Source organism: Diuraphis noxia, unplaced genomic scaffold, assembly GCF_037042655.1.
Source record: "Diuraphis noxia isolate RWA-SAM2 unplaced genomic scaffold, SU_Dnox_SAM2 contig0001, whole genome shotgun sequence".
NCBI classification, from domain to species: Eukaryota; Metazoa; Arthropoda; class Insecta; order Hemiptera; family Aphididae; genus Diuraphis; species Diuraphis noxia.
The window spans coordinates 104,512,854-104,529,380 of NW_028301711.1; the positions used below are offsets into that span (position 1 = coordinate 104,512,854).

The window sequence follows — 16,527 nt, forward strand, 5'->3', positions numbered from 1 at the left end:
GTAAAAATAAATTTTAAATCCTTTTGAAATCTAGAAACCATGTAATCAATTCATCGAAAATCTACAATTAAGTGTTTACAATGTCGATTATAATTAATCCACATAAATATAAAACCTATTCGTAAGTCGCGATTATTATTTTTTTCTATTAAAATAATGAAAGAAAAATAATTTTAAAATTTAAATTAGCCTAGGTACATTTTATTTCACATTTTATAAAATAAACAACGATTATAATACTTTTATAGTTTTATGCCAAAGCAATAAAATATTCTTAGAACCCAGAAATATTCTCAAATATGCTAAATTAATTGTTCCATGTAGCTTCTGTGTCGGAGTCTTTATTATTAAGGGGTAAAATTTAGACGAGAGTTAGTTACACAGATTAGGAATAAGAGCATTACCTATTTAAAATTGTTTTTTTTTTCTATGACACAAAAAAAGTGGATTTTTAGACATTTTATTTAGTCGATTTAAATCATAAAACTTTAATAATGACTACTATAATAACCTAGGTATTATTATATTAAAACGTTGATAAAATTGTTTAATTTCGCTATTTAAGCATTATAATAAAATTATTTTTTTGTTTTAATAAATGAAAACATATTATATGCATCTTATACCTATCAATTATTTCTAAAAGTATCAAATATCCTGTATTACTTATTTTGTCGGTATAAAACCAATCCTAATATATAAAATAAAGATATTAGGTATATAAAACTTAAATGTATATAAATTTGCTGCTATAATAACTTCCAAGCTTTAATTATAATTTACGTTTACTGCAGTGCATTTTTGTCGTATTTGTTTATTTTTTCGTGCCGAAATTACAATAATATTGTTGCCATGGTATAACAAAAGTAGTAGGTAAACTCTATATCCATTTACAGTAGCATTCCCTGCCCTATATCAATGGATTAAAGAAAAATGATTAAATGACCATATCTGGATCCAACACTGGAGTAGGTACCTTAACAGTAAACTGACTTTATAGAGATTATCGAGTAACTCTATAATTCTTGGACAGCTTTTTAACAAATTCATCGATACAGATCTCAAAATACTAATATAATTACTACGTCGGAGAGTATTTAGAATTTTTTTAAACTTACGAGTTTCGAGACCATCCACTTTGACTTTGGACAAGTCTACTGGAGACTGAACGTTGATTTTGATCGGGCAATCAGGTACCTTAACTCCACCGTAAGTGCAATTCAAATTGTGAACGCCCGAGCTTGTCGGCACATAGTCAATGAGGAACGAACCGTCTTCGTTATCGTTAACCTGCAATGGCACGTTGACTCCTTTGTCGTTTACCAGATTCACGTTGAGCTCCCCTGCGAAAAACCGATGAACTTCCATTATCTAATGTGCATTGACATACATTTGTTGATTAATTATAAAATTTAAAGGTATGAAGTAAGAACAATATCAGCTGTGCTTTTACTTACGTGTGTTTTTACATTTGAAGTTTTTAATATTGCCCATTTAAAATCAACAAAAAAGTTTTTTTCACCCGAAGTCACGTTATTTATAATTATTTTCATTTTAAGAATTTTATTAAAAATATTTTATAATGTTAACTTGGTATATTATACCTAATGTACAAGTTTGTAATACAAAAAAAAAAAATTATATTTGACTAAATAATAAATATTAATAATGTTGTTTAATCTAGTGAATGACATATATTATGAAGATCAGATTTTAAGGATTCGACTATTAATCAATTTTAATATGTTTTTTTTTTTAATAATGACCTACTTTGAATGAAATTAATATTTGAAAAATTATAAAATACGTTAATGTTTCGAAAAAAAGATGTAAGATTAGGTACCTAGTAGTTAAAAATAATACCATGTATAATATTGCAGCATGGTATACCTTAACTTATATTTTGAAAAATACTAGTAAGTATTTTAGATTTAAACAAAACAATTTAAAATTTAAATAAGTTGGTACATAATAAAAAATATTATATTAAAAGTCACCTTTTGACTATCGTTTAACCTAATAATATTATGGATAATTATAATAATACATTTATCACTATCTTTTATATCATTACCAAACCAAAATACATAATATCTATATTTTGTTTAATAATTCAAGAATCAAAATAATTGTTTCGAACGATATTGATCGCGTCGATAGGCAATATAGTCACAAAGTAGAGTTTAACAATAACACGGTTATTATATAAATTATAAAGATTTTGAGTAGACATAATTTATCGAGTAGAATATTTAATTATTTATAAAAATAGATTTTTTGTGAGACTAAATCAAAAAAAGTTTTACAGACCAATGGATGACCTTGGTGCAAGTGTATAATGTGTGGACATAACGATTAGTGTTTTATTTTAAAATGTGTTTTCGTGTTATTTTTGGTTATCTAAAATTGTATCACAACTACTTCATAACACTCCATTACTGGACGTCATGCTCGAGCCAAATGGCAAAGTACAAGGTTGCCTAGTCATAAAGAAAAATTTTAATTTTTTATCAAATCTTTTGAAATATTAACTACATAACCACAAATCTGAACAATTTCAATTATATATGAAATCTTTGCAACCTAATAACGGCTCTCTTTGGAAAGCAACCAAAAGGCTCACCAGATACAGGGACAAAATCCCACTTCTCAGGCAGGAAAACGGTCAACTAGCTATTACAGACAAAGACAAATCATATGTGTTTGCTTCTCAATTGACTGAAACATTTCAACATCATTTGTGCACCGATCCCGAAAACGATTCAATTATCGAAATTCAACGATTTCTAACAGCTCCCTCTTATACCCTCTCTAACCTGTCTATACCTGCTAAAACCATTTCTCCTGGTAAAATTCAGTTTATAATTAAAAAAATACCCCCAGGCAAGGCACTTGGAAATGACCTCATTACAAATAAAATTCTGAAAAATCTGTCTCTCAAAACTATAACATTGCTCACCCACATATATAATTCTATGCTAAGATTATCTCACTTCCCAAAAATCTGGAAATTTGCAGTCATTATACTTGTACCCAAACCAAATAAACCTAAACACTTATCTTCATCATTCCGTCCCATAAGTTTACTCCCAGTTCTTGGTAAACTTTTTGAAAAGGCCCTCCTGAAAAGACTACGTCCCATCCTTCAAAACAACTAAATCATACCAAATAATCAGTTTGGATTTAGAAATAGGCACTCAACAATCATCAAGTCCATCGTCTTACCGACGAAAGCTCAACTGCCCTCGAAAACAAAGAGTACTGTTCTGGACTTTTTTTAGATATTTCTCAATCATTCGATGAAGTCTGGCACGATGGCTTACTAAACAAATTAAAACTTTTCATACAAGGTCCCTACTATTTTATTATAAAATCGTATCTACAAAATCATTCGTTTGTCATACGACATGGTAACGATATCTCATCTACTCACTCAAAATATGCTGGAGTTCTGCAGATTAGTATTTATAATATATTCACAGCAGATATTCCTCAATCTTGTAACACCCTTCTTGCAACATACGCCGATGACACAGCTATTCTTTCCTCTAGTTCAAATCCTATCCTAGCTTCAGCTACACTCCAGGATCATGCTAATAAAATAGACGAATGGGCCAAAAAATGGAAAATCAAAATAAATACTGACAAATCTGTTCAAGTTACTTTCACGTTAAAACAATCTCCCCGTGAATGCCCTCAATTAATCATGAACAACGCCTCCATCCCTGTCCAAACTGAAATAAAGTACTTAGGCATAACACTCGATAAAAAACTTACCTTGGGCCCCAACCTAAAAGAAAAAAGAAAATCAGCGAACAATAGACTTCACCTCCTCCGACCACTCCTCAACTCCAAAATACCACACCAAAACAAACTTATTATAATATATATGTCAATTATAAGACCAGTCTGGTCTTATGGAATAGCAATCTGGGGCCCAGCCAAACCCTCGAACATCAGGCCAATTCAGACTTTTCAATCAATTGCGATAAGGTTAGTAACCAAAGCCCCCTAAAAACACTCCATTACTTATGCAATCCTAATTGGTTCTTAAATTTCAAATGTTATTAGTTTATTACCTATGTCTGTTTTCAAGTACAAAATGGTACAACAATAAATACTAATTCCCACGGTGTTTTATATTGTTGTTGAAGGTAAAACATAATATTATATCATGACTTGGGTAGTTACATTAATATTTATCAGTATATAGGTATAATTTTTTTTATCAATATATTAGTAATGTGATACATTAATTTATCGATTTGTCAATTTATTATTGTAAGTATCGTTTACTTAGGTCTATTATACATTGTACTTATAATATTTATCTGTAATAATTATTGTCTAATTTATTATTCAAAATAACCTACAGTGATAGTAAATAACCCAGTGGCGTCATTTGGGGGGGGTAGGGTAGGTGGGCATTTGCCCCCCCCCTTGTCATTAGTGGGCTACTATCGGGCCGGTCGACTTGGCCGGCCCGGGCCGGGTATATGGTGCTAGTTTTGGGCCACAAGCACGCAAAAATGATTCATGACATTCATGTCATTGCTAAATAGAATATAATCATGATTCGTGGCTCCAACTAACACGTAAATAATTATAAGGTATCTGACACCTGTATTCTGTATGTGCAGTGGTGGACTGGACGAGTGGGAAACAGGGTTTCCCGCCTCCCTGTAGGCCGCTACTCGTATAAAATATTTACTTATTAATATTATTGTGAAATTATAAATTAAAATGTTATTGTCGTTATCGAATAACGGAATAACTAATAAGTAATAAGTAATAAGTATATAATATTATTAAACATAAAAATCCAAATTTCTGATTAATTTAAAATGAGGGACCCACGGCTATAGATTATAGATAATAATATTATCGTATGTATTTTATTATTATCAATAGCTGTGGCGGGACCTAACCTTGTGTCCGGGCTTGTTGATAACTCATTGTTACAAGTTTAAAAATAGAATTGAAAATAATTATTACATGGGCCTTATGTTATCAAACTATCAAAGTTGGTATTTAACAGAATAATAAGAACCTGTCACTGCCTAGCATTTAAGCAACTTTTAAAAAACTTTTATTAATGATAAATATACAATAAAGTATTGTATGTTTTATTTTATTTTTTGTTAATACCATTAACTCATATTTGGTGCAAATAAAACATAAACCGGGGTAAAATTACCCTTAGAATATGTCATCATATAGTAGCTAATAGCATTGAGCATATATTAAAATTACTCAATGCTAAATACTAATAGGTAATATAGGGTATTCCTCTACATATTATATTTTATATACCTATGTATTAATTAGTCATTGTTATCTTTCAAAAAAAATGTGTTATTCATGCCTAAAGTAACCACAGTTATCACAGATAACTAACTAGTATGTATATAATTGTGTAAGATGTAAGAAGACTGTTTGTACTGAGATAAAAATGTAATTGTTAGCGAGTGGTTTTTTTTTTAAATTATGGCCTTTGGGCCGGTCAAAATTTTTGCCCCCCCCCCCTTTCAAAGCCTGAAAATGACGCCACCGAGATAACCTACTATCAATTACAGTAGATAAAATTAAAATAAGAATCTCAAATTTAATTTTTGTCAATTTGATTTTAGAATTTCTATAATAATAAATAATATTCAAAAGACTTGTTATATGACATATTATTATGTATCACGTCATTCTAATAACTTAGGTATATAAAAACACAGTTCCTATAGACACATTAATTCATTGTATATAAAATAATAATCCGTGTATTTATAATATGTGAACTAATTTACCGATCCCGGCTTCTGAACAATCGATGGTGAAATGATTGGGTTTATTGGTCTTGACACCGGATTCGATACCTGGTCCAAATATTTGTACTTTATTCGCGTTCAACGGCTGTGACACGAATACGCGGAACGGACTTTTTGGTACAGCGACGCCTCCGTAACTAACCTATATAATATGAAAACAGCACAAGACAAAATCTATAAAGTTATATTTTCAAGAGTACTTGGAAATGATTTCAACAGGGTGAGCTTTTGATGTTATTTTTTTGGCTGCAACTTGTTTGCGCACAATCTATAATTTTTACCTGAAAAATCGAAACTCGTTTGCGCTGACGGTTATATTAAATGTACAACTGGTTTGCGCACACAAAAATAATTATATTATTTTATCTTGGTGACAGATTGGTGTTAATATTCATGGATAAAGATTGCGGAATGTAGACCAAATTAAATACATACAAATTATAAGAAACTGTTATTACTGAATTTAATAGACACGTATATTGCCCTAAAATGTTTACAATATATTTACCAATCATATTATATTAAAATTGAAATTAAAATTAACATACATTTTTAACTTAAGCAAGTGACACCTAATCTTATTATGCCCTAGCCTATCAGCCCAACGGGATTAATTTTTTTCCCCTTTAAAATTTTCCAACATTCCTATCGAGTATCGATACTAATAATATCTTTTCAACTAAAAAAAAAAAAAAAATGATTTTGTACATTTTATCCTTTTTCAATCATACAGGATTTTTAATCTAATCAGACATCTTCTTTTCTTTCTTATTTGTAAATAGCTTATTTATATTTTGTATTTAATTTCACATAATTATTAAACTAATCGTAACACAAAGTTTAAACTAAAAAAAAAAAACTTGAACAAGTATTAAATATTATTTATTAACAATTATTAATATGCAAGTATTAACATGCATTTTTAATCACACTTATGAATACATTCATAGACAGTACTGTCTATTAGAGGAGAAAGTAAATATATGTAAGTACTTAAATAATTTACTTGTTGGTAATCAAACATTAATATTATTCAAGGTATTAAACTATAAAATAAAATAAAATTATTAAAGTCTAAAGGGTAACTGAGAGCAAACCATGTGTATGGTTATGGCTCAACTGTTTCCAAGCGAGTGCCCAAACAAGTTGTTTTTTTTTTTTGAATTAGTGCGCAAATCGGTAGCGGCCATTTTTTTTTTCGTGATTTACCTGTAACGTGTGTTTGCCGATCGACTTTGGGACGTATTTGCAGGAAAACGTACCATCCTTGTTGTCTTTCAACACGGGTTCTACGAAGTTGCCATTTGAATCGATGATCTATAAAAAATATGTTTTAAATATTTTTAAATATTAAGTTAGTATTTTATTAATGATTGTAAAACGACGAAGAGGGCTATGATTATGAGTGTTATGACAATGTTTTACGCTTAAATATTAACTATTCATACTTTAAAAAAAATATGATCGCAAACTTGTTAAGATTTCATTTGAAGAGTTAAGAAGTTATTATTCATAAAGGTAGCAGTATGAATTTTGTATAACAAATTTGATAGAAGTATGGGCTAGTTGCTAGCAAGGCTATTTTAGCGATAGGTAAAATAGAAGAGAAGCTAAATAAAACATTTTTCGTCATGGTGTAATACATATTACATATCATTAAAATATATAAGGACAAGGCAAGTATTTTTCTCCTCCTGAAGTTACCTTGACGTCAAGTGGAGCTACTCCGGCCTTTTTCGTATCCACCACGAATTCAGCCGGTTTTCCTTGTATGACGCCATTTGGTTGTAATCCACTTCCGTAACAGTTTACCTACCCACACATCAATCGTAAGCACATAATTATTAAAAATAATTATCAACAATAATCGTTGCATGAGATATCTTTGTACCTTGTCGGGATAGAAATCAGTACTAGGTAAAATGTTGGCAATGTAAGGTGACTTAGGTATGTCCTCGTTATCACATAATATGTGCACGGCATACTCTCCTGGCGCCATCGGATAGTACCTGACGTCCGCCGATCCGTCCCCGTTATCTTGGCAATCGATTTTAGCCTTTGAAGGTCCTTCGATACTGAATCCTGCAAACGTAACGGTTTTCGTCACAAATTAATATTGGTAAAATTATTTCTAAAATATATTTCCAAATAAATATTATTACTTAGTGTAAACATAATAACAAGATCAAGTTCTGGTCACTGCTTTTTATTTGTTGAAGAAAAAAATATTTCAATTTCGAGTGAAGACTGATATTTTATATTATTTTATAATAAATCAGTTGAGTAATAGGTAATGTGCCAGTCAATTCATGAACAGGAATTAAAAGGAAAATGTTTATTTGTGTACATGTTAATTCAAAAAAGGAACATTTTTAAAACAGATATATTATGCTGAAATCATTTTTAAAAATGTATAGTTATTTTAGTATCATAAATTGTGGTGCCCATTTTATATCTGATAAACTAATCAGCCATAAAAGCTTCGGTCCCACCACTGCATAAAAAATAGAAGCGACACTCTGCTCAATAGCTAGTCTCTAAAAGTTTGACTTTAATGTCATAAATATATCTCGAGAAGTAGACGAGTGATGTTACGAACGGTTTTCTGTACGAATGGTTATTAGAATGGTGTAATGAATAGTTATTATGTTGATAAATATGGATAATATCGTTAAACATGATATGTATGTTTGCTGATTTTGATAATCAATAAAACCTTAAGGCTGTCAAACTTCTGTAAAAATAAGTTTAGGATTCGTGAAAGTATCGTAAACTACCCCTGCGATTGCTTTAGTGGTTTTTACTTGCCTAGTGAACCGGTTTCTCCATTAGTTTCGACAGTGAACATCGCTGGATGTGAAACTATGCCTCCGGTAAGTCCAGGTCCGTAAGCACGAATCAAAGTCTCTTTGAATGGGTTGACGTGCACTTCAAAAGGTGCTTTAGGGATTTCCACCCCTGCAAACGTCACCATCACAACGTGGCGGCCGACTTTCCTTGGGTAGTACGTTGCTTCATACGTGTGTGCATCGAGTTTCTTCATGTTTACGGGTTCTTTGACTCCGCCTACGCGAAAACAAAACATTTAGGGTATATTACTAACCACTAAGTCTGTCTAAGTTTATTCTAATAGTAATTAGATCCGAGATAAAATATATTGTTTCTGTTACGAGTTCTTGCGTACTGCAGGTAAAGTCAACATAAGCCGATTCAGTTTAAAAATAAAATTATTATGATTATTTTTTTCCACATAATCCAGTGGTAATTCAATATTTTTGTGGGGATGGGGACATTTTCACTACTTTCATATAGGAGAACCCCTAAATAACGGACACTTTTATGGCAACCTAATTTTAATTTTGACAATTATTATCGTAAATATATAGAATAATCGTGTGAAAAATAAATATTTCAAAGGCTGAACACACGACAAAGCACGGCGGGCAGCTCGCCGGACGTAAGAAAGGCCGGTGATCGCCGATTATCATCGTTAATGATGTAGAAACCGTGGGTGTGTCGCGAAAAATACAATTATAGTTTATCTTATCCGTTTATTATCGCATCGATGAAAACATTTTCTAGTTTATGTTCTGTAACTGATTTTTTTAATAAATATTTATTTTTATTTTTTAACATTTTTAGTAATTTTTACATACGTAATATCCTAGTTTTATATCATAATTTTAATAATACAAAAATACAAAATATCATTATTATAAATTTTAGTATTGTATAAATAATAAAAAAAAATACTCGTGTGGCGCTATTGTCCGGGTGTACTAACCTAACCTACACCGGAGATCTGTTTGGTAGAATTTCTAATGGGGCACCCGTAGGTTTCTGCCATGCCCTGGAGTGGGGGATGGTGGCACTTGTTCTCCAGACACCGTGACTAGCCCGGAAAAAAATGCCACCCGATGGTCGAGGATCGAACACGGTCCGGCTGATCCACACAGCCGACGCGTTAGACCGCTCGGCCACTTCGTCCCCCGTATAAATAATACGAGAAATGTTGTACATAAAATGAAATTTTTAATTTCTCTGAGTTATTTTCAAAATTTTACACCCCCCCCCCCCACTCTGAATAGTGGACACCTCTAAAAAACGGACAAAATTACGGCGACCAAGAGTGTCCAGTATTTAGAGGTTTCACTGTATATTATATTATTATTTCTCGTTAAGCTTAATCCAAATTAACAGCATTAAAACTAGTTAATACTATATAACAACAACAAATATTACAATAAGAAATATAAATATAGAATTTTGATGAAATGTAGAAACATAAAGTATTTTGTATTAGTTCATAGCTAAAAGAAAAAAAGAAAATAATATAAAATATTTTTTTCCATGTGTATTATGTTATTGTAAAAAAATATTAAATGAAATAGCCGAAAAATAAAAGCTAAGTGATAGCAAAATAATTATAGATGCACCAGAGTTGTAATTTTACCAAATTTATAAACAAAAAATCCATAACATTCATAACGATACTGTCGATACTGAATCGAATATTAATGTAGAGTACCTAGTAATGTTTAACTATTTATTTTTATATTGATATTTAATTTATTTATTTAATTGATATACAACCACAATATCAGTCGTCATACAAAGATCATTTAAAATGTATAAACCATACTCGTATTAGAACCCAATAGACTGTGTCAACTATATTCAGTAGTAAATTCACTTTTAATCTTAATTTACATTTATATTTATCAATTTTATAATATATATATATTTTAGTTTCACAGTTTATTTTTTATATTTTATAAGATTTTTTGGCAATCATAAAAATTGTTTAACCATTTGTTTTGTTGCGGAATTCCGAATTAATCTAAATTAATAGTATAGCATGCTAATATTTATTTTCCGGTTGATAATGTACATAATATCGGGGCTAATCTCATTCACAGGTTATGAGGGCTATATCCGATAACGGAGTTCGTCGTAACAAAACACACTGATTAGAATTTTACCAGGTCCGATTACATTCACTTCGGGAACGCCTTCGCCAGCTCCCTCGGTTACAATTTTGAACTTGGCTTCATCTTGGACTCTGAGGCCGTGTGGTTGTATACCTCGCCCAAAGGCTCTTACGCGTTTAGCGTCAGATGCTGTACAGAAATAATACCACACATGTGTTTGAATTACACTTTTGATAAAAAAAAAAAAAAAAAAAAAATACTAATATCCTTTTGTCTGAATATCATATGCCATACCATTAGATACGCCGACTGCGAATGGACTCAGCGGCACAGGTTGATTTGCGAAGAAAACATTGACTGAGTGCACACCCTGGACCACCGGCGTGTAATCACATCTATACACTCCGTTAGGTTCTTTCTTGAGCTTCACTGGTATCGTGTTCTCTCGGCCAGCCGGATCGAGAATTATCACCTCCGGAACACCTTTTCCGGCATCTTAACAAATAGAAACATCGTGTTCAGATTTGAAATATCTCCCAAGGCATCATAATATATAACAATTTAATCACCTTTCGTATGGATTTCGAAATAAGTTGGTCTGTTCGTGAACACGCCTTCGGGCTGTATACCAGGCCCGAAGACATTTACTTTGTTTGGATCGCCAGCCGACGTGTCCACGTTAACGTGATACGGAGATTTCGGAGTCGGGACGCCGGAAAAGTTGACATGCACTTTATGCGGTCCTTCGACGACTGGTTTATACGTTGCCGTGTATGTTTGACTTCGGTCGTTGTTGAAAACCAGATCAACCTAAAAATTGAAAAAAAAAAACATTTGATTACGAAGGATATCATTTTGTCAGTTAGATGCTTACCGGTTCGGCTTTTCCTTTGGGGTTTTCCACAGACACGTTGACTGTGCCTTTACCGGCGGAAAATGTTTCGACGGTGAAATTCGTTTTGGCTCCCACAGTCGGCCCAGAGGGTTCGATACCGGGACCATAAACACGAACGCTAAACGAAATACAGAAAATATTATAATATATTAATATGAAGTCGAACATGCTAAGTAGGTACTAGGTAGTCTTGTTAAAATAGATACTTGAGTAATATTATTTGAATACTTTTTAAGTGGGTAATCAATTACGTATTGTAAATATTTTTGAAAAAAGTACTTGAACAAAATATTTTAAATAATTTTTTCAAGAGTGTATATTTAAAATAAAATACCTAATCATTTTCAAATACTGGTTCTCTAACTAAAAATTGAGAATATATATTTAAATATATTTTTTTACTGTGAATTTATTATACTCAAGCAAAAATTAAAATACTTCTACATGAAAACAGAAGATTATTTTAAATACATACTATTGAACATAAGTATCTGAAGTATCTGTATTTGAATACTTTTAAAAATCATATTTTACAAGACCGATTTTGATTTAAATACTTAATTTTGTACGATCAAAATATAATGCTATTGTACATACCGGCTCGGGTTCGTTTTCGATCTAATCGGTGCTCCTTGTTTCAACTTTGCGTTCGGGTACTGAGATAGATAAGTCATCATGGATTGTTCGTCCATGTTGGGGCTGACCAATTCTTCGGGTTTGATGAGCTGAAAACATAGTTTATAATGATTAATGATTGTTGTTACGTTCATTTGAACACAATTAAGACAGTGTTAGTATTATTTACTTGTTTGATGTTAAGCCAATCATCAGCCAAGCCCATGGCTTCTGATGCATTTTTAAGTGCGTTGTTGGATTTCCAGTCCTGCCAATCCGGACACAAGCCTATACAAATATAAATTATGATTACAATTTAAAAGGCCTTTGAGTATTTTGTTAACAAAACTATGACGTTGCAGGTCTTATAATTACCCGGAGCCACTGCATCGACTAAAGCACCGACGGCCTTTCCGTCGTTCCAGTCTGTAGTGAAATTCGAAATCGGTATGTCAGGAACCTTACTCTGGATCCAATTCAGCAATCTAAACAACACGTAGATTTTAGTATTTTAATATTTTATTTTTTTATTCATACAATTATTATGGGTAGGTTACGGCTGAAAACGAAAATTCATCGTTCGATCGCTACCATCGTATTATATATTTTTAATCCTTTGTTAGATTTAATCTCAGCAATACCATGCCCTTGTGGGTATTTTAATGTCCCAAGTAACTCACGTGTCTTACACAGAAAACGCATTAAATCAGTTGATGTTCATTTTGTTTCGTCCAGTATGTATTTTTTTAACATGTAAAGTGTACAGAAAACGATAACATGGTTCAAGATTATATTATTATTATTTAGCCATGGCAGACGACAATGATATTTTAATCCTTTCATTTTATGTCCAACACAACACCCTTCGACTATTCTTATTCGTCGGATACACTACCTACAACCTACCTACTTAACATTCCATACCGTCTGCGCCCTTAACACTACTACAGTTGTGGCGTAATATGTATTATGCATTTCGACACACGTAAATGTTTGGGTAGAATACAATTGAGAACGGTCCTTATCGGCTATACCTTTTTTAAAAACACGATTGAGAACGTTTTTACCTGCTAACTTTTATGCAACGTTGCCACATTAATTAAAAATATAAAGTATACAATTTATATATAAATATCAATTACTATATTTCTTTGAGTTTTTGGTTACAGTCTATTGTTAGGTAATCGAAAAAATTTTCGTTCATTTTATAAACAAATTTAAGGCGAATTTTATCAAGAAATGCAAAAAAATCAGTTTTAATCAGCAACATTTCAAAACACCGAAAAAAGTATGTCCTTAGATCAAAATCCCAGCCCTAAAAATTATTACTAAAATTTAAGATAAATGGCAACGTCACTCGATAAATCGTTCTCAATCATTTAAATTTAAAGTCAAAATATTGTTTCTTTGATCTGCTGACAATTGTTCTCAATTGTGTTGCTAAAAATGTAAAACGTTCTTAATAATTGTACAACACCGAAATGTTTGTACCTACATTTCTGTTTCTATTTTCCCAATAAAAGTGTATTATTTTATAAGTTAAAACCACAAAAATAGAGCAATTAATAATTAATTTTATCAATACCTTGATACATGCCATTAAACTTTGATCAACAATAATAAGAATGGCGTGTTGAAGAAAACATAGATTTTTTTAACGCAGATATATTTTTTCAAATCTATGATAATAATATTATGTTATTTATTAATTATTTTAAACTGTATATTACCTTTGTTTCGGTGTGGCTCCTTTTTCGTTTGGTGCTTGCTCCCCACCAAATTCACCATCCCACATTGGCATTGATATAGAGTAATGTAAAATTAACGTCCATATTAATCCCAAAATCAATTTCAATTTACAATCAACAATATCGGAAGAATCTGTAAAATAATTAAAAATAAAAATATTATAAGACTAAAATAAATTGTTTCATTATTTGAAATAATATTTATTTTTTTAATATTAAGTATTTTTTCAAAAAACTTATAATTTATATTATTAATATCATTTGTACGTAAAATAGCATTTATTTTAAAAACATCCAAGTTTAAAACGTTTACTGTAATATTAATTTAATGTACCAATCACTTCATGCTAATTTAAAATTCATTAACAATCGTGTAATTGAAAATTGGTAGCAATTGTCAATTGCTTAGTGTTTCAAAAATGTGAAGATTTCCAGGTGAAAAATTCTAGAGGACTTGTCATAACTAAGTACGGGTGGGTTTTAAAATCGAAATTTCAATGAATGTAGTATTATTGTCAATATTATTGTTCTTAATTTTTTGTGATTAATTCAAACATTGTGTCCAAAATTTTTCAAACAAATGCAATTTTTATTATTTAATAAATTTAATGTCACCGATTCAAAAAAATTAATACTCCGATCGCGATCTGAGCGTCATAATTAAGAAAATAATAATATGACATAAGCGAAGAAACACTTAAACGTCTGTATCTTAATACATTTTATTCTTTTTATTCTTAATAAAAGAAACCCCTTGAATGCTGGAATTAAGATGGATATGGAATTAAATATTGACGTTGGTTTGTTTAGAATCTTTAGATTTTATAAGAAAATGGTAAATGAAAAAATTAAATTACTAACATAGATAATTTTTTTATATCTGTATTGCAGTCAAATTGTTATATTTATTATGTAATTCTAAAATATTTAAAAATTTATATTTATGATAGCTTATTTTAACTTAATCAACTATGATCAACTTATAATGTGTTAATTTAATTATTTAGTAAATGTACGAGATATTTTTAAGAACCTTGTCTCCACAACAAGCCTAGCTTACGGAGACAATCATTTATATATAATGCCAATTACATTAAATAATTAAGTATAAGTATTGTAATAATTTACATGTATGTATACATTTCTATTTTAAATGAAAACAAATAAATAATAATAATAATACAAAATTTCTACCTGCAACGATTTTTTTTTTTTACGAAAATTTTAACTCTCGATACCCATACTTAATAACTTAATGAGATTAAAAATAATCGTCTAATAAATCACTGTATACTGTGTATTATAGTTAATAATAATATAAAGAATACATTATATAGTATGTATACGATGTTAGTTACATCTTTGGTGAATTTAAATTTCCCTTTTAAGACTGTTTGTGCATAATAATATAGGTAACGTTATTAAAATTTAAATTAAATTACTTTACGGTTATTGTTAAAGATACAAAAAATAGGTAATAATATATGGTGTAAAAAATGTGCACGAAACTATGTTAAACGTCATTTCGTTTTTAATGTAGCAATAAATGCATAGTAAAAAAATAAGATATGCCAAACACATAATCATGGTTTAATACCGTAAAACATATTTAACGGCAATCGTAATAATAATAATAATAATAGTAAAATATTATGTTTTTTTCTATATATTAACATTTTGTGTATAATATGACATATACAAACAAAATTCTGGATAATTCCTTAGTATACCGATCACACTTGGTATCGTGTAATAATTAATTGCGCAGACAATGATAAACAATATTCGTTTTTAATTATAAAACATGACAATAATGCAATACCGAAAGTAATTCTCTTTGATGGACTAAGGACTTAATATTAATACGTTACAATACATATGCCTGTAATTATGATTTTTATACGCAATATTAGGTATTATTATTGTTGTTGATAGAACGTTACACAATATCAACAGTGATAAAATAATATATTATTTAAAATTTTAAGAAATTATCAAATTAAAATGATTGAGGGCTATAAAAAATAATTTCAACATACGTATATTATACTATATATATACCTATTTTATAGTAGGTATGGAAACAAAAAATAAACTTTAAATCAAATGCACAAAGTCCAATATACTGACTTTAAAAAAGCAGCTATATATACAATTTGTATTTTTTATTTTAAGTGCTAGCAACCACGTGGGTACAGCTATTACTAAAATATCGTTATTAGCTGATGTTTTTTAATACGATATTACACAATTCTACAAAATATCATGGCTCGTAACTCATTAATCATATAATTGATCAACTTCATAAAAACAATCTATTTATTACAATTTATATGCAATCATCCTAAGTTTGTTTTCCATTTGAATTGTATACCAATCCTATGTTTACACTAAAAGTACAAAACCTAACTGTAGCGTTGATTTCGTATTGTTATATAATGTATCGAGGAAGTCTAAAAAAATTCTCTAGCTGTTAAAAAAAACTAATATTTTAATATCTATTTGATATTTTGAATTGT

The 16,527-nt window shown here is 30.1% G+C and overlaps 1 protein-coding gene across 5 annotated transcripts in view; it reads right to left on the reverse strand.

Moving 5' to 3' along the window:
- Window positions 1-16,527, reverse strand: part of LOC107168231 (filamin A protein cher) — a 121,506-nt gene that overhangs the window by 54,032 nt on the left and 50,947 nt on the right. For all 5 annotated transcript variants that reach the window (XM_089216710.1, XM_089216709.1, XM_089216712.1 and 2 more), the window contains 14 exons: window positions 13,991-14,141; window positions 12,636-12,745; window positions 12,451-12,548; window positions 12,243-12,370; window positions 11,625-11,763; window positions 11,320-11,560; window positions 11,045-11,245; window positions 10,802-10,939; window positions 8,628-8,885; window positions 7,711-7,901; window positions 7,524-7,631; window positions 7,029-7,136; window positions 5,799-5,961; window positions 1,119-1,343 (listed from right to left, as the gene is read on the reverse strand). In XM_089216710.1, coding sequence (XP_089072836.1) covers window positions 1,119-1,343; window positions 5,799-5,961; window positions 7,029-7,136; window positions 7,524-7,631; window positions 7,711-7,901; window positions 8,628-8,885; window positions 10,802-10,939; window positions 11,045-11,245; window positions 11,320-11,560; window positions 11,625-11,763; window positions 12,243-12,370; window positions 12,451-12,548; window positions 12,636-12,745; window positions 13,991-14,141 — 2,259 coding nt within the window. The remainder of the gene's footprint in view (window positions 1-1,118; window positions 1,344-5,798; window positions 5,962-7,028; window positions 7,137-7,523; window positions 7,632-7,710; window positions 7,902-8,627; window positions 8,886-10,801; window positions 10,940-11,044; window positions 11,246-11,319; window positions 11,561-11,624; window positions 11,764-12,242; window positions 12,371-12,450; window positions 12,549-12,635; window positions 12,746-13,990; window positions 14,142-16,527) is intronic.